This window comes from Chelonia mydas, chromosome 2 (genome assembly GCF_015237465.2).
Source record: "Chelonia mydas isolate rCheMyd1 chromosome 2, rCheMyd1.pri.v2, whole genome shotgun sequence".
NCBI classification, from domain to species: Eukaryota; Metazoa; Chordata; order Testudines; family Cheloniidae; genus Chelonia; species Chelonia mydas.
In genome coordinates, this window is record NC_057850.1 from 22,175,023 (window position 1) to 22,198,338 (window position 23,316).

General features: G+C 44.1%; 1 protein-coding gene across 2 annotated transcripts in view; it reads left to right on the top strand.

The window, feature by feature from the left end:
* FBXO32 (F-box protein 32) overlaps positions 1 to 23,316 on the top strand; it is a 34,850-nt gene that overhangs the window by 5,838 nt on the left and 5,696 nt on the right. For both annotated transcript variants that reach the window (XM_037892041.2, XM_037892040.2), the window contains exons 2-8: positions 737 to 849; positions 3,017 to 3,066; positions 3,805 to 3,897; positions 12,217 to 12,310; positions 15,315 to 15,499; positions 19,981 to 20,163; positions 21,393 to 21,536. In XM_037892041.2, coding sequence (XP_037747969.1) covers positions 737 to 849; positions 3,017 to 3,066; positions 3,805 to 3,897; positions 12,217 to 12,310; positions 15,315 to 15,499; positions 19,981 to 20,163; positions 21,393 to 21,536 — 862 coding nt within the window. The remainder of the gene's footprint in view (positions 1 to 736; positions 850 to 3,016; positions 3,067 to 3,804; positions 3,898 to 12,216; positions 12,311 to 15,314; positions 15,500 to 19,980; positions 20,164 to 21,392; positions 21,537 to 23,316) is intronic.

The following is a 23,316-nucleotide window of genomic DNA, read 5'->3' on the forward strand; positions in this document are numbered from 1 at the left end:
AGCCTTTCCAAATGCAGGAAGAGGAAAAATATACTCTGGCCACAGATCCCAACCCTTCATACATATCACCCACTTGTCTACAGACTCGGGAGGACAGCCACCGAAACATGAATCAGGGTTGTGTTATCTTTGTAATCATAAAAGTTAAAAGTTATGGGGGTTTTTGTTTGTTTTTTGTTTTTAATTAAAGCTTAGTTTTCTCCCCAGCCCTTCCACTAATTGGCAGGAAACACTTCTTACTCGCAACTAGATAGCCAGAATGCTTGAAGAATTCACTATACACCTTCACAAGTGTGCACTGTGCTTTATAAAACCTAGCATACCCCTGCCGGAAGGAGTTGCAATCTAAGTTAGATAGAGCATATGGTAGGAATTGATAACATCAGACAAGCAGGCAGAGGTAAAAGGAAGGACAAGGGTGCTCTATTACAAGGTCATGAAGTTGATTGTGTAACATGCTTTGGGCATGCTCCTATTCACTATAATTATGTATGTAATCCAGCACAAAAATTGGGTGGGTGAGGTATTTGAATGTTTTATGAAAAAAAGTCTTCATTATTGGACTCTAAAACTGCTTATAGTTTTTTTATAGAACAGCACTAGAATGAGCTGTTTAACAGCAAACAAACATGGGTTCCTGGAACCAGATACATGGAAAGAGTAAAATATAGTTCTCACAGTAAAAAGTTCCCCGGACCACAGAATAAACAGACTATCTGCCTTGTGTCATTCACAGTTACTGCAAAAAGGAGGATTACAACAAGGAGAATCTCTTCAACAGCATGAACTATGATGTTGCTGCCAAGAAGAGAAAGAAGGACCTGCTGAATAACAAGACAAAGATTCAGTGTAAGGCAGCAAATGGGGGACTTTTAAAACCAAAGTTGCTTGAGGATGATTATAAAAAACCCACACATATATGTCTCAGAAAGTGCATGAGACACTTCCAGAAGTCTCTTGAGTCTCTGCACCCATGTTTGACCTAAGTAGAGAAGTTGGATACATTTTAATATGAAGATATATGCCTGTGTTAATCCCTTCTCCAAGTGTTTGTACTTGTTGTGTTCAAATTTTTGTCATTTGTGTTTGGCAGAGGAAGAGTAATTTTTTCCTATGGTACATTCAAGTGAACCAGTTCCAGTTTTTTTCCTCCTGTAGACTTCCTTGTATACAACAGATTGAAGGGTGCATTCTCCTTTCCACATGTACACTTAAAATCCATTTATGTTAATGGAGGTTCCAAGCCTGAGTGTGAATTCTGATCCTATCTCTGCTATGCAAAATGCACGCAAAATGAAATCTAGGATTCAGACTCGCTCTCAATAGAGGACGCTTTGAACTCTGTTATATGCAGAGTTAAGGCCCTTATCTCTGTTGGCTTCATGTGGATGGACCATGGTATTTTGCAGAGATACAAGAGTCTGTGTGGATCAGATTGCAGGATTTATACCTAAATTTAGTGCATGTGAAGGCTACAAACATCAACATGCACAGAGAGGAAGTGAAATAGGTTATGATTCTCACTGTATTATTGGCTTACCATGCAACCCCCAGGATCTTTTCAACAGCTGATGTGAGACTTTAGTGCAGGGATCGGCAACCTTTGGCACACGGCTCGTCAGGGAAATCCCCTGGTGGGCCGGGCCGGTTTGTTTATCTGCAGCGTCCGCAGGTTCAGCCGATCGCAGCTCCCACTGGCCGCGGTCCCCCATTCCAGGCCAATGGGGGCTGTAGGAAGCGGCGGCCAGCACATCCCTCGGCCCACGCCGCTTTCTGCAGCCCCTGTTGGCCTGGAACGGCGAACCACAGCCAATGGGAGCTGCAATCGGGCAAACCTGCGGATACTGCAGGTAAACAAAGCGTCCCGGCCCGCCAGCGGATTTCCCTGACAGGCTGTGTGCCAAAGGTTGCCGATCTCTGCTTTAGTCCTTGATATGATTGTAGTCAAATGTGCAATGTGAACAAGTTGTTACTGTGACAGCCTTTGGCCAGATATGACCTTAGTCACTGACTTAAATGGAGTGATTCAGGATCTGCACTTGTGTACGTGTGTAACTTTTGTTTCCAGACTTGAGTGCATATATATTTGCATTCAGTTTCTTCTCTGTGGAAATCAGGTGTGTGTTTCTGGGAGTGGAGAGAAGTGTGGGAACTTTTCATCTGTAATAATGTTAGTTGGTAAATGGCCACTGTGTAATACACTGAATGTCCTAGTTCAGTGAGGTGAATGGGATGGGAGAGGGCTGCGTGGGTTCCTATCTCTTGGATCGGCTATTGTATAGCTGGAGATAACTTTCTGCAAGGTTGGGTTAACAATACAGCAGCGTAATATGTGTTTGGGGGGGGAAGGTGGTGGTGTCACACTAGGGAGGAGAGGAAAAGTGTTTATAACTCCTCTTGTTCAGAGGGCTGAAAGGGAAGCTTTTGGGATGGGCCCTCCCACAAAACATGGAATGTTTCAGGCCCAAAGGAGATTTTTGTTTTTCTGTTTTCGAAAGGGTCATGCAAGTGATGAAAGCCATTTCTAATGGAACTGCCTATATAATTCTAACTCTAGCACTCACTGTTATAAACGCTGTAGTCACTGTTAGTCTAGCGTCTTGTGACACGTTAATCCGAACTCTGTAACTGAGGTAATGAGTAATTAATGAAATCAATAACAACAAACTCTGGCTGTCAGCACGCTTATTGTCAGAGCAAAGAAAACAAGGGGCTGTAGTATATTCACAGCATATAGATTAAATATCTACAGTCTTGGACTGTGTCACTGAAACACAAACCTTTTCTAGGATCCTGGCTGTTGCCTTAGATAAACGAATGTGGAAACAAAGCAATTCGTTGATGGTCTGATTCTGATCTGTGTTACACTGGTGTAAATCACAAGCAACTCCACAAGGGTCAGTGTAGTAGTGCCAGTATAGAACTGTTGAGGGTAGAACTGGGCTTAATCTTTCTACAAAGTTAAGTTTTTATTATATATAAAATAAGTGAAGAAAATCTGTCTTTGTCCGCACAGATTTCCATCAAGAAAAATGGATTTATGTCCACAAGGGAAGCACAAAAGAAGTAAGTACCCACTGTTTTATTTTCCCCCATACCATCTGTCCAAATAGCGTTATTTATGGGGCCAAATCCTCAGGTGGAGCAAATCAGCATAGTTCCATTGAAATAAATGGAGCTGTGCTGATTTATACCACCTGAGGATCTGGCCCATGATTACTGTTGCAGTAGTGACTACAAGCCCCAATTAGGGCTACATTGGGCTAGGCTCTGTACATATGTAAAACAAAAAGATGACATTGTTTGCTTGCTTCTACCAAAATCTAGTGGTAAACTAAGCAGCGACACAACTGCAGGCTTTCCCACCGTTGAGTCCTAGCAAGAAAAGCACTGCAGTTCAGCTCAGCCGTTCAATTGTGTGTATAGAGAGGAGCAGCTGTAAGAAACCACATTGTACATAAGCCCTTCATGTTGAGCCCTAGGAATGTATTACTTTTCCCGTTTTTTGCAATTATTGAAAGAGATCAAATTGAGCTATTTGGAGGTCATGGATAGGGCTCAGTTCTCTTCTTAGAAACAGTCATAACTCCCATTGGGCTGCATTCCCTGGGGACCTAAATAGACACAATTCCATTGAAGTCATTGGAGATGTGCCCGCTTACACCAGCAGTGAGTTTGTTCCATAGCATGCCCCCATACGTATGTTAAGATGCTATGCTGGCCTGGACCACGTACACCCGGGACTCTCTCTTCAGACTACTGTACAACAAAACATGACTCAGCTTTGTTCTTTTTCACTCTCAGCGTCATGGTTACTGCACCTTGGGAGAAGCTTTTAACAGACTTGACTTCTCAAATGCTATCCTAGACTCCAGACGGTTCAACTATGTTGTAAGGGTGAGTATAAGGCCATAACTTCACTATAACTTCTAGCGCAGACACCAGTTGCTTAACTTAACTGAGCTGAGAACAAATTCTGCACTGGAAGAGATCTGCAAGACTAGCTGTGGTCTCCATGAGTGCAGGAGGGAAGCTTCAAGAACTAGTTAATGAAGCATTTTCTGATGCATGGAAATGAGGGTCCATCTGTTTGAAATTGCGGCATGGGCAGGATAGATCACACATAGCCTTCCTTCAGATCCAGTGAAAATGGGGGCGAGCGTGGGGGCATGGAACAAGGTCTACACTTCCTCCAGTTTTCCTGATCAAACTGTTTATTTTGAAACTTCTTAGGTGTTAAGTCTGTATGTGACTGGGAGGGAGGCAGTGTTTGTTGTTTAAAGTAAAGTTATTGCCATCTGTTCAGTGGCCTCTCTGAAATGAGATGGTCATCTCATCTGTGTTGCTAATGAACAGGTCTCCATGTCACAAGCTGATAAATAAGGTAGCAGTTTTCTTGGCAGTCTCAGCAGAGTGGCCAGGTGTGCAATAGACACAGGAACTGCCTACATACCTGCTTCTGGAGGTGTGCTTCAACCATGAGCTGAATAGACCTTGGGCAGGAAACTGTGGAAGAACTTTGTAATGTTGATGCTTGTGCTGTATCTGCTCTTGGAGAGCTTCAGGGTTGCCAGTCCGGCCCCTTACTGAAAGATAAATTCAAGTTCTGGTTGATATAACTCCACCTTTGGTGTAGGCTACAAAGTATGAGATGTTTCAGAGTAGCAGCCGTGTTAGTCTGTATCCACAAAAAGAACAGGAGTACTTGTGGCACCTTAGAATCCTGGGCACCGCAGAGGGCCCACAGTTCCCCTGCATGGCGCATTTGAAATACAGGTGAAAGTTACAGTTCCCTGAATGCCATGGACACTAAACCTGCAGTGACACACTATGGGATCGGAGAAGTTTTGAGAGTGGGGTGTATAGGATCCTGGCTACAAACTCTGTGAGGAAGCAGAGCTGCTATTACAGCCCCATATGTTATGGCAGCTTCAACAGACCAGCTGTTCTGTTGCCCTTGCATAGCCTCTTATTTGATCGAAGGATAACTTAGCCCCAAGCTTCTGTGTAGGTTCCCCATGCCAAGCCCTCTTACTCTGGCTTTTCACAGAAGACCAAGAGTTCATCTGACATTTGCAGCATTCAAAGGGTGTCACTTTTATTCCATGATTCTGTGTCCAGTAACCTGTTTATGTGCACATTATCCGCAAATGGATCTGTAATTTCCGAATACGCTCATTGAGACTGACAATTCTATCAGCTATTTTTTTAATGGCAAAAAGGCAGCTAGAAAATCTGTTTAAAAATTCAAGGTTCTCTATAAACAGCTCCTTTTCACATTTCATCAGCCGTTAATCACTGGGGGAGCACCAGCTGTTAGGTTTTAGATTCTGGTGCAGAGTTTTTGCTAGCATGTTGCTCTTCCCCAGTGAGTCAAATGTTACAAAAGAGTCAGCCAAAAAGACGATACCCATTAGGCTAGCCTTGGATCCCTCACCTGTTGTCTAGTCAGATGTAGGTCAGGCATACCAAACGTCCAATCAAAACCTCGCAGTGTAGGGTAGCGGTGTCTTTGTTACTCAAATCACCATGCGGTTAACCTCTTGCTGCCCAGTGGCATGAAACTTAATTTAGCGCCCCCACCCCCTCTTTTTTTTTTTCTGTCCTCTTTATCTCATTTTATAATCAACCCCTCTGTGCTACCCTTTGTGTAGTATACTACCTATCACCCACCTATGTAATGAAGGGTTTAAGTGGCATTTCTTTTTAAACACCAGTTATGGAACTAGTTAAGCTATTGTGCAAGCTACCATGAATCGGGTCAAATGCAAATGCAATTCTAGACTCATGGCAGACTTGTATGGCCACTCCTCCAACATAATCATAATCTTTCATTGCCTGGATGTTGGGCATGGTAGTCTCTTGAGATTTTAAGAAAGGACGTTCAAATATCATCTTAAATGTAGATTGGAATAGGGATGGGAGGTTGACCTGATGTCTTTCCCCTGCCACCCTCTTTCACTTGTGTTGATGACTGATGATGGGCCGGGGAGTAAGGGAATCGCTTCTCAGTTCCTGCTGCCCATCACGTCCCTTGTTACGCACTTATGATTCATCACTGAAAGTTCAGATATTGTCTTCTAAAGCTTCCATGGAAAAACTCTGGTACAGTGAGTATTCCAGGTGGTGTCTAATGCTGTATGTCTCACATTACATGTAGCTTTGTACCCTTTGATTAAGGTAAGCTCCAGAGGCAATCTTAGTAGGCAGAGCTACTGATGAGCCATTCACGAAGCACCCTCAGCTTGATTTTTTTCAGAGGGGCTGAGCACCTGCCGCTCCTGCTGACTTGAGTTGCCACTGTGTGTGCTCAGTAGTTCTGAAAATTAAGTCCCATACGTGGGACACAGACTTCCTAAAGGATGGTTGTTCCTCCTGTTTAGAAATGTCTTTAGCACTTCAAAGAACGCTCTACATGGTCTGAGATACCATTTGGTAAAGAGAAAAGGGCCTGACTCTCATTTACAGGCCTCTTCACAGTACAAGAGTGACATAAAGAGGGCCTTGGTGTGAATGAGAGTCAGGCCTAAAACAGTGGGAAAGCATCTTTCTGACATGAGGCTAAGCTCATTAATAGAGTTGCACCAGAAATCAGCTTGGCCCATGAAGTTTTAGATCGTGTTAATTTAATTTTGCAGGGCTCTGCTCTGTGACAGCTTAAAGCTTTGACCAGGAGATAAGTAAAATGAACTGTGGCATTTTTACAGTGGAAGTAGCAACATTCAAGACTAAAATCAGTGCATGTTCTCATTAGTCTGAATTACCTCCCACCTGAGCTTTATGAAGTTTTTCCAGTAGTCTTAACAAAGTATGAAACTTTTTGATTTAAGATGAGGTTTGTTTTTATTTTTGTTTTTTTAAATCTGCCAATCTTAAATATGGGACCATGGTTCAAATGTAAAACTGGTTTCTTCAATGAAAGCCTTCATGAGCCAAGTCTCTGGTGGATAAAATACCATGTGCACTGGAGTTGCTCATGAAAGGCCCTTCCTGGAGATGGGTTTCCTCTTTAGATCCACCGTACAGTCTGTTGCAAGACAGGATGAGGACTTCTAGAGCACACAAATGAGCCATACATTACCTGGAATATGCCTTGACTAACAGCTGGCTAATGTCCTCTCTTACCCCTTTCCCCAAATGTCAGGAGTCTGATTAATTCCATGGTAGCACGTGTAGTAGTAGCATTTGCATATTGGAGCTGGAAAGTAGAGGGGAGGAAAGCCACAGATGAGCTTGGAGAAGGAACGGGGAGGCAAACAGTGATAGGCCTAAAACATTTTTACTATTGTATCTCTAACTTTTAGTCCACAATTTTTGTAATTATCTAAAATGTATCAATTTGTTTATAGCTCAGTGGGCTCTCATCCTAACAGTCCAACATGCTCATGGACTGCCTCTAACATATTTACTTTGCATGAATTTTATGCGAAAGAGTCAGCATCAAAAATGTATACAGTCTTAAGACTTCTTACTTTCGTCTGCTGGATTTTATTAGATAAGTAGGTTACAAAAGAAGAATTGTGTTATTTAGGAGACTCCCAGACTAAAAAGCCTAACAGTGCATTGATTTGCTAAATTTGAAGGTTTTACAGGATTATTAACAACTTGTTAGATTGAGGTGGAGGTGGTTTGGAAATATTCAGCAGTGTGCCAGGTGTTACTATTAATGCCTGAAACAAATTCTTGCAAGTGTCATGTTAAAATGACCCAGGTCTTGCTATACATTATTTAGGCTCAGTGTAAACCCTGCACATTTTCAGCTAGTTGGGTCTACATAGTAATGAGAACAATTTGGGCCCAGTGTTTTAATCTTGATGTGGTCATGGTTACAGTGCTATAAAAATGGAAAAGACACAAGTACATGCCATGTAAACAAGTAAAATGAGATGAGACCTTTAAACATCACAGCAGCCTCCAAAGCTGTTGACCATTTTCTGAACTGTTCACTTATCGGATGACAGTGAGATTTTGCAGACTTTCCTTGCTTCAGAAGGATTTACCATGCGATATTTTCATAGCAGTATTTTGTAGGAGATGACAAGCTGTCACTGTAACACTGTATTTCAGCACATAAAAGCTCAGGGCTTGATCCTGACCTCAGGTACGTGGGTACAGATTGGTAGAATTGTATGATCTGGACAGCTCATAGTTAGCCTAATGTGCACTCTTCAATTGATGTATTTTTAAATTTCTGTTAGACTTAGTATTGGTTGTCCTGGATTTATGCCACATAGCAGCATCTGTTAGTTAAATTATTATAACTCATGGTACAGACACTGACATATCCACTGTCACATTCACTTCAAGCTGAAACTTGGCATATGAGGCTAAAGCCACCGAGTAAATAGAAGTGCTGGGAGTGGGGGAGATTTGTTGTAGGTTGGATGTTAAAAGCCAGATACTCAGCTGGGGGAAATCTGTGTAGTTCCATTAACTTACACCAACTGAGGATCTGGCACTAGGTGTTTAATTTTGCACTCTGACTTTTTTAGTTTGACATGTTTTCACACGTCTATAACTCCAGAAAGCTGCCCTTTAAGAACCACGTAATGCATACGTAGTTCATGAAAACTGTGCTTTTAATGAGTTCAGTTCACTTACTTGTGCAGTTCAGCAGCGAAGGTTTTAGGAGCTCTAGCTAAGCAGCATTTTAGAGTACTACACTAGTGCATATATGTCACTACAGGAAATTAAAACGGCTCCAAAAGTAGCTATTCTGTTCTCACATGTCCATTGCTGATGCTGTGCTTTGTACTCTGGCATATGCCATAATGGCTTTAATAAGAGCCCCAAAGTAAGGTTTGACTAGTCCTGGGCAGCCCTTTTTGTTTGTTTGTTTTTTGGCTGAAACCAAAAGTTGCCGGGCTTCACCCTTGGAGCACATTTTGTTCCCAGCCCCAACCCACAAGTCTCTTCACTTGTGGCCCCTCACACATTCAGCCTTTGCTGCCGTTTGTGGAAGGAGACACAGTAGCCTTCCCACTCTTCAGGTCTTCAGGAGGCAGCAGCAAGCTGGCCTGCTCCCTTTTAAACACTCCAGTCTGGGCCTTTCTGGTTGGAGCTCAGGGGTTTTTGGGCTGGAGTAACTTCTTTCTCCACCACCTAATAGCCGAGGAATGCTGAAGTATCTTGTTGTGCTGCTACAGGACAGTTACTCTCCTCCACCTACTCAGAAAATCCTAGACTAGGGAGATTAGGGGGTGTGGAGCTACCTGCAGCTTCTCATTTATCCCTTTTACCCTCCACAATCCCCTCAAGTAAAAAGGGTCAGAATGGGGCAAAGAGGCCAGAGGGCTCTCCCTGGAGACATTAGATTGGGGGGGCAGGGGAGTCACCAAGCCTCTCTTCCCCCTCCCCTATCACTAGGAGACTGAAGTCAACAGGAATTGTAGGTGTTTAGTGTTGTCTTTTAGGATTTGGTCCTGAGAACCTGTTTTTCAGGGGTGGTGAACACTCACAACTCCAGTTAAAATCAATGGGAGCTGCAGGTACTCAGCATTGCAGAGAATCAGTCCCTAAGATTGCTGTTACTAACCTCTTTCCCCCTGCACTCCCTCCTACCATCTGTCTTCAAACAGTGTTACTGGAGCATGGTCTGGAATTAACACCGCCACATATACAGTTACAAAATGCTAGCAGGTCTAATACCTCCTTATTCCAGGCATTATTCAGAGTGCTCTAGTCTTTTTTTGTTTGCTTTACAGTTTGCAGAATCCATCACTCAAAGACATTTTAGGTGGTTTTTTTGTTTTGTTTTGTTTTTTTCCAATCTGGAATAACACCATTGGCTTTGAAGGAATGACTGGAGTAACTGTGAGCAGACCTTCTACATGCACCTTTATTACTGCCCTGGTACACACATTATACTGGACAAGAAAACTAGTTTTGTTCACACATCTGGGGTTTGTTTTTGGTTGGTCTTTTTTGTGTGTTTGCTGTTCATTCTTGGCATAGCAGTTTGCTATGGAATGCAATACCCAGAAGGAAGTCATAGTATTCAGTTAGAATTTCATCCTTTATTTATTGCTGTTGAAAAGGTGGTAAGCTATAGCTGTGCTAATTGACTTTCTAAATGTAATTGACCCTTGATAAACATAGTGAAAGGAATGGACTCTAATTCATCTTGATTGCCTAATTTTTTTTTAATCTCCTATATACCAAAGTACACAATGTTGGTAACACAAAGAATCTAACTTTTATTTTAATTTGAAAGATCAGCCACAATTTCTTAACTTTTTTTTTTATGGTATTGCACCACTTGGTGCTTTTCACCTGTGCGAAGACAACTGATTTTGAACATATTTTTGAATATCAGCACAGTTTTGATTACATATAATCTTGAGGAAACTGTCCTGTTTGGGAGTTCTAGAACATTACAAACTGGGGACATAATTTGCATATACATAAAGAAATCCAAAGAAGCTGATCTGGGTGCTCACATTACTGTGTGGACAAATGGAGTCTGGCAAGTTGATCATGATAATTGAAGGTCACAAGGTTAAACAGTTCAGTACTAGGAGATTATTACTAAGGCTATTTTGGGGCAATGACATTCTTGTTCGTACATCCATTGTTCTAAGAAATCTTGGGAAAACTTAAAAATATTTCCAACATCTTGCTAATTAATTTATGCTTCAGAGCATGTAATACACCAGACCCTCTTGTTTAAGTGAGAGCCACCATAGAATTTTGTTACAATATATGTACTAAATATTACCTCACAAGCCTATTCTTGCATATTTTCTCCCCACCCCCAAATGATGTGTCATGATAGAAGGCAGACTGCCCTCCATGAAAAATGTGAGACTCTGTAGGGTTTTTTTTTTCTTTCCTCTTGCTTTATACCAGTCATGTGAGGTTTAAGATATTAATAGAAAGTAAACTCAGAAAGCCATCTGACGTTTAAAGTTGGCCTGGAAGATAAATGGAAGAGAAGACCAGTCGCTCGGGGCACTTTGCAGCTCCTAGGTGACAGTCACATGCTGGTAACAGAGCTGAGTAAAATGGGCAAATGGTTGCAATCATACCCCTATGAGCTCACAGTTTATGGCAAAGTACCAATAATTTTATGGCTACATTCCTGTCATTCTTATAGCTAGGCAAACAATTCAACTCAAGACTTATCAGCTCTGTCAGTAACCATCTTAGCTATTTGACATAGGATGAGTGCAGAGAAGTTGCAATTCCTTTTTTGCCAGCAATGAGATAAATTGGCTAGCCCTGTGATTGATTGATTGTAAGATAAGGGTTTTCTTACTCTGTTCTAATTTAGAAAGGAATCTAAATAAGTGGAATGGTATGTAGAAAGGGTGTATTTTTTATAAAATACAGTAAAAAGGCATAAAGGGTTACTGCCAAATAGCACTTTGGCCCACAATTTTACAAATCCTAAAGCCAACAGAAAAGCTTCCTATAAAACTATTTTTCTCCTGGAAGTAAAAAATATAAAAAAAGGAGAGGAACATCTTCTTCAGTAATTGCAACCCAAACACTGCAGCACTAAATGAGTGTATATGGGAACCAGAAAGTCACACTGACTTGGAGTGCATCTTAATCAAAAAGGAAACTGAGACAGTATCCACTGGCGAGTTAGAAAGTAAACCAAACAGCATAAATAGGGAAAAGTGAACTAAATTGTTTACATTTTTTCAGATCTAGTAACAAACTTAATAAAAATGAAGGAACCTTGGTTTGTCTTTTTATTTTTTTAAACATGACTCTTCATCTTTCCTCTTAATGAAAACTCCAATATAAAACACACATAACAAAAGAGTGAATTGGATTATTATGCATAAATTGTAGGATTAGTCTTATAAATAAGATTCTCTCAAACATAAGTCTCCCCTTCTTGTTCTCTTATCACACTATTTGTTTATGTATTAGTGAAAGACATTGACTACCATTGTTCTTTCAGTATGAATAGTCATTGTCTGTCAGTCTGAACAGTAATTTGTGGCTTCCCTACACCTTTGAACCATGAAGCGATGTTTCAGTTTAAAGAAAGCAGTTAAATAACAACCTGTTTTCCTCCACTGTGTGCTTAATTGTGTGGCTCTTTTTTGCCCCTTGGATCAGTCTTCATTGTGGTTCTGCATGCCCTCTTTTATTCCAGCAGTAAACAAGTATCTGAACTGTTTTGCTGTGTCATGTGACTAGAAGTCAAGATTAGAAAAATATCTCTGTACTCTAGCTGGCAACTTCTATTTTTATCCACAGCTGTTGGAGCTGATAGCAAAGTCTCAGCTAACATCGCTGAGTGGAATCGCCCAGAAAAACTTCATGAACATTTTGGAAAAAGTGGTGCAGAAAGGTAAAAGAAATGTAACAATCATGGTTTGTATCCAGTGTGCCTAATGATCACCATGTCCACGTTGATCAGTGTGCAAGATTTTTTTGCAAGGAGACAAAACACTGGGCTGGTTCATTTTCCTCTGTCCCCTTCTGGAAAGGGACTCTGAGGGCAGGAGGGGGTTTGAATAGAGATCATAGTGGATTCCCCTTGTGGAGAGTCTTCCTCCTCTTACTCCTGGGGGAATTCTATGCCAAAAAATTAAAAATTCTGCAAAATTCTGCAAATTTTATTTGTCAAAATAATGCCATATAATCACACCAGTTTCAATTGTTTTGATAAGTTATTTAAACTACAATACAGAAAAAAGTCCCAATAACTATTCAGCATTTCCTAAACACATGAAAGTAAAGTTACAGATACTTGGTAACTAATACCCTGCATCCAGTTATAATCCTGGATTTTCATTTAAATTACATTACAGAACACCAAACAGGAAGAAATAAAAAAGAGTAGACTGTCATTTTAAATTACTCAGACTTTCACACATGAAAGTCATACAGTTTTGCTAATCATTGTCCTGGACCTAGCTAGGTACTTTGGGAAGTGCTTTGTTCTGATTGTCCTGACATTTTATTGACTGCTTGGTAAATGTTTTATTTGCCCTCAAAAGTTGTTGGTTTTTGTTTTCGTTGTTTTTTTTAAAATGGGTAAGTAAAAATCTAACCTCATTGTGCCACTTTGACATATGAAAAAAGAGAGACAGTGCATAGATCTTCCTAGCTGATTCCCTTGCTGGCATTTATAAAGCTTTACATCACTTTGGCAATGTAGGGGCCTTAAAACTTTTGCAGGTTTCAGAGTAGCAACCATGTTAGTCTGTATTCGCAAAAAGAAAAGGAGTACTTGTGGCACCTTAGACTAACAAATTTATAAGGTGCCACAAGTACTCCTTTTCTTTTTGCAAAACTTTTACAGGTTTTTATGCTCCTGGGGAATTGACTGAGAATAGGAACATTTAACTAACAGTAGAATAATTAACAATGTTACTATGCAGACAGGTTGCTCCATTTCTGCCTCAGAAAATGAGATCAATTAACCATCAACCGAAACGTTAAGAAAATGTGCTTTTTTTTTAAATACAAAAGCTATTTTCTTTAACTTAAAAACAATTTTCAGTGACATGATACTAATATTTAATTAAGTGTTTTTCAAGAAATTACACTTTACTAGGCAGGGAGGCTGCTACACTTCTGCCTTGGGGACAGAGCCTTCCTCCTGCATAACAAAAAGACCTACCCTCCTCCACGCCCCTCGAGCCACAGTATCAGGAGAGAAGGACAGAGTCTCTCACACTTGTTGGCCAGCCCTGCCCCCTGATGGTGATCAGTATCTCCCCGGCAGGCACGCAGGCCCAGCCCCCCTCCCTCCACAGTGATTTGCATCTGAAGCTGCTCCAGGCATGCTGGAACAGATGGGCTGCCAGGGAACAGATGTGTGTGTCCCCCCATAGATTTGTGTTTTTCTGTGGGGGGGGCACAGAAATATGTGGGCCATATGAATTCTGCGCCCCTGCATCGGCACAGAATTCTGTCAGGCGTATCTTCTCCATCATCCTATTAGGGGTGTGAGGGAACCTGATCTTCCTCCCATCTGTAGACAAGGCTGTTTGGTCCTGCCCCCAAAGCTGGCAGACTGGAGACGAACTGCAGGAGGCCAAGGCTGGCTGCCTAAAGGCCCTGTGCTTCCTTCCTAACGCTAGGCCCTAGTCACTTTCAAGGCTTCCTAGCGGCTCTACCACCAAGGGTTCCCACTGGCCATAGCTGCCCACCAAGGCAAAGGAGTGCTTCAGGGCCAACACTACTTTTTTCTGGGAATCTCTGTGGGGTCACAGTGTATTCAGTGTATGTGTGTTTTGGGAGTTCCCCCTTCCCTGGTCAACCCAGTCTCCACCCCCTCTCCTTGTGTGGACCCTGGACCTTCAGAGCACCCTTGCAGGAATAGGTGGGTGGGGCAAGAAGAGCTATAGAGGTGGCTGAGCCCCTGTTTCCACATGCACTGTTTGGAAGCAGGAGAAGGGCTGCGTGTGGAAGGTCTCCTCCATGCACCGATCTAAGGGGGGACAAGCTGGCCAGTGTTCCTAGTTAGAAGCACTGTCGAAAGGCCAAACATCTTTCCTCAGCGAAGTTCCCTCTAAGCTGCGGGGCTATGCAGCAGGCTATCAAGGGCCGCACAGGTAGGGAGAGGTGCCTCTCCCCCGGTCCCAGCCTTGGAGCTGCCGCGGCTGGGAGAAGAGACGCCTCTTCCCCAGTCCCAGCCTCGGAGCTGCCGCAGCCAGGGGAGAGGGCTGGGCGGAGTCCTCTCTCATCTGCCACAGCCCAGGGGAAGCCTGCACCCCAAACCCCGCACCCCCAGCTGTAGCCCCTCACCCCTCGCACCCCAACCCTCTGCCCTAGCCCTGAGCCCCCTCCCTCACCCCAAACCCCTCATTCCTGGCCTCACCCCAGAGCCCACACCCCCCAGCCCGAGCCCTCATCCCCCCGCCCCTGCATCCCAACCTTCTGCCCCAGCCCTGAGCCCCCTCCCATGCCCCAAACCCCTCATTCCCAGCCCCACCCCAGAGCCCGCACCCCCCAGCCAGAGCCCTCACCCCCCGCACCCCAATCCTCTGCCACAGCCCTGAGCCCACTCCCACGCTCCGAACCTGTTGGCCCCACCCTTGCCACACATCGCCTCCATATGTAAAAAATTAGAGGGAACATTGTCCCTCAGCCCAATCTCTGGTACAGTTATTAGGGGACATCTCTGACAAATGTTTCCTATCTGATAACCTGTCATGTCTAAACAAAGCAGTCCTCCTCTACCCCCTCCTTCCCCCCATGGTTGGAGATTTGATACCTTTTGGCCTAAGATCATAGAGAGTGATTCTTACAAAGCCTGCAAAAGAAAGTAGATACTGAGAATGTATTTAAACATTATAGTCCCTTTTTAAAATATTTTTTTCCTCTTCTCTCTGCCTCCAAAGTCCTTGAAGATCAGCAGAACATCAGGCTAATAAGGGAATTGCTGCAGACTCTCTACACGTCACTGTGCACCCTGGTGCAAAGCGTTGGCAAGTCTGTTCTGGTTGGAAACATCAACATGTGGGTACACAGAATGGAGACTATTCTTCACTGGCAACAGCAACTGAACAGCATCCAAATCACAAGAGTAAGCAAGAATCCAGGCCCTCACTTAGAGGCAAATGATACATTGGCTCTTTCATGCAACCTTATCATGCAGCTGCAGCTCCTGCCTGTGTAATTGGATCATAATGAGCATTCCTAGGCTTCACACACAGCCTGCTGGTGGAGAAAATTTGGATTAAGATTTGAATTCAATTGGATTAGACAGGGGGAGGCTTTTTTAATTATTACTTTTATTCTGACTTCCAAGTGGAAAATTAAACCAAGATGCCAAATGTTTTTTGGAGTTACATGCCTAACATTGCAAGTTTCTCTAAAAACAGCTCCATTTAGAAAAGCTGACCGCCATGATGAAGCCTGGCATCTTCAAGTGCTCTTCAAGGGCCCAGTCCTGAATTACTTGTGTACTCAAATCACCCACTGACTCCACAATCAGGCCTTGCTGTTAGTAGTAACCAAAACCAGTTAGGCCTCTAAATGGTCATCAAATGCTGTGTGAGTGGAGTTTGGTCTCACTTCAATTCCTTTTGGATAGATGCTCATGTTGCAAAAATTTCTACTAGCAGTCTCAACAGAGGGTCAGAGTCAGGGCTAAGGCAGAATGATGAGACTCAAATACCACTTGTACTGGTATTGTCTTGTTTGTGACTCAGTACTGGACTTTAATTTCCACTGTTGTCCATAATCCCACTCTCACATTGAAGTTAATTGCAAAATTCCCATTGACCTTCGTGACACCGGGACATGGGCCTAAATTAATTGGAAACATAAATTTTTACCCAGTAGGCTGCTAAAGAAGCATCATGCTTGGCTGCTGCTAATAGGCAAGAGAGGTGCTTGTGCTTGCCTCAGTAATTTCAAAATGCGTGCAGGGTAAGCACTATCTAGGGAACCCTGAAGGAGCGTAGCTGCAGTACAAGGACCTTGGGGTGGGAGAGGGAAGTTAAGGGACAATTGGGAAAGGAGGCTTCTCTGGACTCTGCCCTACAGCCCCAATCCTGCAATTATCTCTGTGCCACCAGACACTCACTGACTTCCATGGGACCATAGGTGCCGACTCCATGGGTGCTCCAGGGCTCGGGCACACATAGAAAAAAAATTAGTGGATGTTTAGCACCCACTGGCAGCCAGTTCCCCTTCTTCCCCCCCCCAGCACCTCCTGCCTGCCTGGGGCCCCACCAATCAACTCTTCCCCCTCCCTCCCACCACCTACCTTGATCAGCTCTTCCGCGGAGTGCAGGAGGCACGGAGGGGGAGGAGCGGAGTGGGAATGGAGCATGCTCAGGGGAGGGGGTGGAACTGGGCAGGAAGAGGCAAGGCAGGGCAGGGCAGGGCAGGGGGCTTGGGATAAGGGGTCAGGTGGGGGGTTGAGCACAGAGGAAGCTGGCGCCTGTGCGTGGGGCTTCTTGAGGGTGCAGGGTTCTGCTTGCACAGAGTTGACTGCAAGATCAGGATCCAGCTGCTTGACTCAATAGTTAAAACTATTTTATCTCAGCACCGGGCCAGTATACCGCCAGGTTAGAAAATCCTGAAGACCAGTTCAAAAATCTATCAATCCCGGCCAAGGTTCTATCATAGCACCACTTGGGAACTGAAGTGTGTGTGCGTGAATGTGTTACATACATTTATTTACTTATTGGCCTCAATGTGGTTGGCTGATCTTTCTTTTACAAAATTGTTTAATGGCTCAAGCTGTAGAGCTTGCAAAAAATGTAATTTTCACGCCATTGAAGATGATTTCTTGTCAAGCTTGAACAAAAGCAGCTGTGTTTAAAGGGGGAGGAGGAGGAGAGCAGTATTACAGGCAGTTGGTCACTTACTGCAAGTGGACCAAATGCTTTTGGTATTTCAGAAGGAGAAAAAATGTCTTAACAGCCAAGGAGTCTAAAGCTTGAAAAATATATACTGAGCATGTGTATAGCTTAAAAAAAATCCTGTCAAGAAAATGAAAGTTAACACAGGACTCGTCTGTTCTAGAGTGGGTTCTTAAATGTTTGCAATGTAGCAGATAAGTCTTTGGCCCTGATTCAGCAAAACCCTGAAGAATGTGCTTGAGTCACATGGACTTCATTAGTAAGCTGCACAGGTGTTTTATTAAGTTCAAGGCATTTGAGCCTAGTCCTGCACATTTTACTCCTGTTGATTTACAGAGGCGTTTCATTTGTAAAAAGTGCAGCATTATTAGTGAATGGAATTTGAAGACACTAGTAAATTATATACAAGACTTCTGTGTTATCCACAAAAAACTTGATCTAAATTCTGCAGCCCGGGACAGAGATTCTGTCACGCCGCAATGGAGCAGATTGGAGACTGTTGCACCAACTCTAGGTCAATAAAAACCTTGCTGTTTTTTAAATTTAATTGAAATGCACGAATGATGCAATCTTTACAGTATGCTCTGTGTTCTGTAATTCAGTATGGAATTTAGTTATGCAATGCACTTACATTTTTAATTTGTACTGTGCTTCAGAGTTTTGTATTGAGGATGCCAAACTGCGTTGTAGAAGTTGTCGGAGGGAAGTTGAGTAAGAAACTGTTTAGGTTTGGGGGCGGTATGTGGGAGGCTGCTTGGGATTCCTGGATAAGAATATTGGCTAGATGTCCCTATTACAATGACTAGCAGCAAAATAGTTAACAGTAATTATCCTAAATTATCACCCTTAGAGTTTAGAGTCAACACCCCACTGAGATGAGTGGGATTGTTCACTCCTTTTGGAGTTATTGCTGCAGGCTACTGGCAGATGCAGTTGTGTCTGTTTATGGTCTTCTTGGAGACCAGAAGAGCTAGAAAATTAATTATTAAGGAAAGATTAGCAGAGTTTTGTCACAATGGATGGGCTGTGCAGCATATGCTGCTGCTGTGGAGTTGCAGAGTAAACTGGGCCCTGTTATAGACTAATAACTGTGGCTTACTGAAGGGTTACGAAGTGGGAGCTTTTGTGTTTCAATAAATATTTATATTATGCCTTTGAATTGCTACACACCATCCAAACACTGGAGATGGGATCATATTTTAAAAATAGTCCCACACAATTTTCCTCAGCTGATCAGCACTTTGTATTTTGTTTTAAAAAGTTAACTGCCCTGCCAGTTGCATGTAGGGTGATATGACTGCAACTTAAAATAGAGGCATCACGGGGAAGGGCAACTAAAGACTTGGCACATTTATTTGAGACTCTTAACATTGTTTCACTGTTGGAGCCCAAGCCTGCAAACCTTTACTCACACGAGTAAGGAGTGGGCACTAGTGTAGCAGTTGGAGCCCATTTCCTGGTTCTTGGGGTCTTGATGGCACTGGGGATTTTCCCTGAATTCAGCAGTCTGTATCCTGTAACTAATGTAGCTGCACAGGTGCAAACCTCTAGTGCGACCAACAGAGCCACTGTATGGAGCCCAGCGGTAAGGGCTACTGGTAGAGATAGTGACTTTCATTGTCTAGACCAGCAGTTCCCAAACTTGTTCTGCCGCTTGTGCGGGGAAAGCCCCTGGTGGGCCAGGCCGGTTTGTTTACCTGCCGCCTCCGCAGGTTCGGCCGATCGCGGCTCCCAGTGGCTGCGGTTCGCTGCTCCAGGCCAATGGGAGCTGCTGGGAGCGGCGCGGGCCGAGGGATGTGCTGGCCACCGCTTCCAGCAGCTCCCATTAGCCTGGAGCTGCAAACCGCGGCCACTGGGAGCCGCGATCGGCCGAACGTGCGGAGGCGGCAGGTAAACAAACCGGCCCAGCCCGCCAGGGGCTTTCCCCGCACAAGCGGCGGAACAAGTTTGGGAACCACTGGTCTAGACCAGGGATTTGCATTGGTGTAGCTAAACTGGTTCCTAGGCAATGATGACTGTAATTGAGGCAAATCCACAATGCAGACACTGCAGGTCCTAGAAGTATTCTCTGTAGGAAACAATTTAAAAAAAAAAATACTCTTAAATATTTCCTGAGTAACGGGTAGCATTGCCAGCAATGTTGTAGGAAACAATTATAGGGAAATCTTCATTGGTACCATTACTAGTGAACATCTCTTAATTGGTTAATATAAGGATCATGCGACCCTGCAAAGTAAAACACAATTGTCTTAGTAGAACATGAAATTTCCAAGGGACTTAAACTGTATAGACTGGAGGTTTAACCTGCTAGGGAACAGTATTGCCCCTCCGGTTCTCTGAAGTGACCTACAGAGACTGTAATGCCCTGGTCCACTATAGTGGAGCTTTGGCACCATAAACCTCCCCTCCAGTGGTGAGGGGAGTAAACCATGCAGTCAGCGTTTGATAGCACATCACAATTGTTGCTCTGCCACAGTAAACAGTGGATACGAGTACTTTTCACACTGGAAATAATGGCTCAACAACACCACAGTCCACCATAGGATCTCCTAGGGAAACTGATCTGTCCCCTGGATGGGAAATTATCCAGTGTCACTGTATCTTGTGTATATAAAATATTTAGCAAGTAGTACATTACTCCCATTTAGAATTGCCTGCTTTTCATAACTGAGCTCTTACACTCTTTTTCCAGCCTGCCTTTAAAGGAATGACCTTTACAGACCTGCCATTGTGTTTACAATTAAACATCATGCAGCGGCTAACAGATGGGAGAGACCTTGTCAGCCTTGGGCAAGTGGCCCCTGAACTGCAAGTGCTCAGTGAGGACCGGCTGCTGTGGAAAAAGCTCTGCCAATACCATTTCACAGACCGACAGGTAATGGGATGAAAGTTAAACCTCAGTCAGTCTCCTGTTGTAACCCATTTGTGATTGAACACACATAGACAGATCTTCCTTGTTTGACTGCTTCTTGGTTCTGAGGGGCATGCTGCGAGTCCCTCATATGGGCTGACAAGACAATGGCGATAAAGGTTGTCCCTGAGGGGAAGTTCTGATAGTGTTGTAAATGCCACCATACTGATGTCTGAAACAGAGGGCTGTAGCATCAATAACATGCACACGCACCTCCTCCAATCTAAGCTGCTAACCATCCCGCATGGCCTAGGATGGTACCACTGCTACTTGTACCATAGGTTTAGGGAGTTCTGTGTCTGTGTAGTTCCCAGCAGTAACTGCCCACCTCAAACAACCCATCATCGCAACTGGCAGCATTGCTGACAGTCTCCATGGAGTGGCCAAGGATTGACTGGACCATGAACTATCTTCTCTTGCCCTTTAGTGGGAAGATCCCTCCCAATCTGAGTTGCTAACCACTGGTGGGAAGCTAACCCTGTTGCTATATTGTATCTGTTTTGAGGGTAAAGGTTTTCAGTCTCTAGGGCTGCCAGTCTGGTACCATTCATAGGCACTAAATATACACACACAAACTGGGGGACCAGATCTTCAGCTGGTGTGAATTAGCATTGTTCCAGTGACGTCAGCAAACCTACACAGATTTACATCTGCTGAAGATCTGGATTCTGGGGAGATATTTTTTTCCTATATTGACTATATGTCACATGGTGTGACAAATAGATCCAAATCTGATCTCCACCACTAATGACGATGTCCTAAAAGTGAATGTCTCACAGGCAAATATTGCAACTCCAGGTTTAAAGATATATCTGTGCAGAAAAGAAACGCAGTTTAATTCCTGAAACCACTACATGGGATAAAGTTTGTTACCCCAATAGTCATTTTTAGAGTTTCTGAATCATGGTGAAGCCCTTGGAGCCATTGTATAGCAATGTGCAACAGGAAGGAATCTGTGTAAAAGATAAGATTGGTCTCTAGTATTGATATTGTGTAGTGTATTTAGAATAAGGAGACTGTTAATGTGGAGAGGCTCAGAACAGATTCTCTTGCTACTACAGATGAGATCATGTGGCAATCAGCCAGAATTACATGCTGGCTACTATGTGCAGGAGGAGGAAGGTCTTGAAGTGATATTGCAAGCAAAACTAAGCCCTCATGTACACTCAGTCCACTCTTACTCTGATTTTTAGATTCGTAAACGGATAATCTTATCTGAGAAGGGGTTGCTGGATTGGAAGAAGATGTACTTTAAACTTATAAGGTGTTACCCGAGGAAAGAGCAGTATGGAGACACACTGCAGCTCTGCAGACATTGCCACATCCTCTCCTGGAAGGTATGGGTATTTTGCTGGTAGAATTGATTGAGGGCCTGATTTCTCAGAAGTGCTGAGTGCCCACAACTCTAATTCAAGTTAACGAGAGTTGCAAGTGCTGACCTCCTCCAAAAATCAGTCCACCACCACTTAAAACTTGCTTGCTCTCAATTCAAGTTCCTTCACATTTTCCTGTTACTCTCTGGGGCCTTATCTTTTCCCCTACAGGATCTAGTGGGGCTTTCTCACCCTGTTATGGGAGAAGAGGGCTCCTGGAGTGTTACAGCAAATTTGAGGCATTTACTGAAACCTGGGGCCAAATTCTGCTGTCCACTACAGTGGTGTAAATCTGAAATAACTCCATTGACCTCAGAGTTACTCTGCTCTGACACTAATTTAACTGGCAGCCAAATCAGGTCTCTGTCCCTTGGAGATGAGTGGGAGAGTGAATTTGAATCCTTGTCACCCTTCTCCCTTGAATTGATAACTGTCCCTGAAATCTAAAGCCCAGCCTTGACCTGTTCATTGCGAAAGGAGAGTATAACATTTGTTATAGACTCCTATAAAGAGTAGAACTGGAAGGAATCTGAGGAGCTCATCTAGTCCACCCCCTAGTGCTGAGGCAGGACCAAGTAAACCTAGACAATCCCTGACAGGCGTTTGTCTTAGCTGTTCATTGGAGGTTTTTAAGATGGGAATTCCACAACCTCTCTTGGTAGCCTATTCCAGAGCTTAACTGTCCTTATAGTTAGAAACTTCTCCCTCATATCTAACCTAAATCTCCCTTGCTGTATATTAAGCTGATTACTTCTTGTCCTCCCTTCATGGAGAACAACTGATCACAGTCCTTAACATATTTGAAGTCTGTTCTCCTGTCTGTCCTTCTCCCTCCCACCCCCCAGTCGTCTTTTCTCAAGACTAAACCTACCCAGGGTTGTGGGTTTTGGGTTTTTTTGTTTACTTCATAGGTCAGATTTTTTTTAAACCCATTACCATTTTTGTTGCTCTTGTCTGGACTCTCCAATTTGTCCATGTCTTTCCTCGTGTGTGGCACCCAGAATTGGACACAGTACTCCCAGCTGAGGCCTCACCAGCGCCAAGTGGAACAGCTACCTCCCATGTCTTAGATACAGATCATGAGCCGTTTTTGTATGAACATCACATTGATGGCTCATATTCAATTTGTGATCCACTACGAGCCCCAGCAGAGGCAACGTATAGGGGGACATGCGGGGTCAACTGCCCCCCAGATGGGCCTGCTAGGGAGAAGGATGCTGTCTTCCTGCTGCACCTGCCCCCCAGCATGCTCAGCCCCAATCCCTGGCAGCCGGGTCTGGGCGGGGAGCGGAGGGGGCGGGACCAGCCACTTCTCATGCGAAGCACTCTGTGTCACTGCTCCATGCAGCGCAGCAGCTGCCTGAGAGAGCCCGGCTGGGGAGGCAGTGGTGGGCCACTTCCCACCCAGGCCTGGGTGCCAGGGACAGGGGCTGAGCGAGCCAGAACCCCCCAGCACATTTCTGGCTCGCTCGGCCCTTGTCTCCAGAAGCCGGGTACAGGCAGGGGGTGGCCCACTGCCACCTCCCCAACCAGGCTCTCTCAGACAGCTGCTGCACTGCATGGAGCAGTGACCCGGACTGGCCAGCTTGAACTGCATGAGAAGTGGCTCCTTCCCACTTCCCGCCTGCGCCTGGCTGCCAGGGAGAGTGGCCAAACGTGCCGGGGGGGAGGGTGGCACAGCGGGAGAAGGACAGAGCACCCCTCCACACACACCGGTAACATGGGGCAGAGAGAGCGTGGTGGC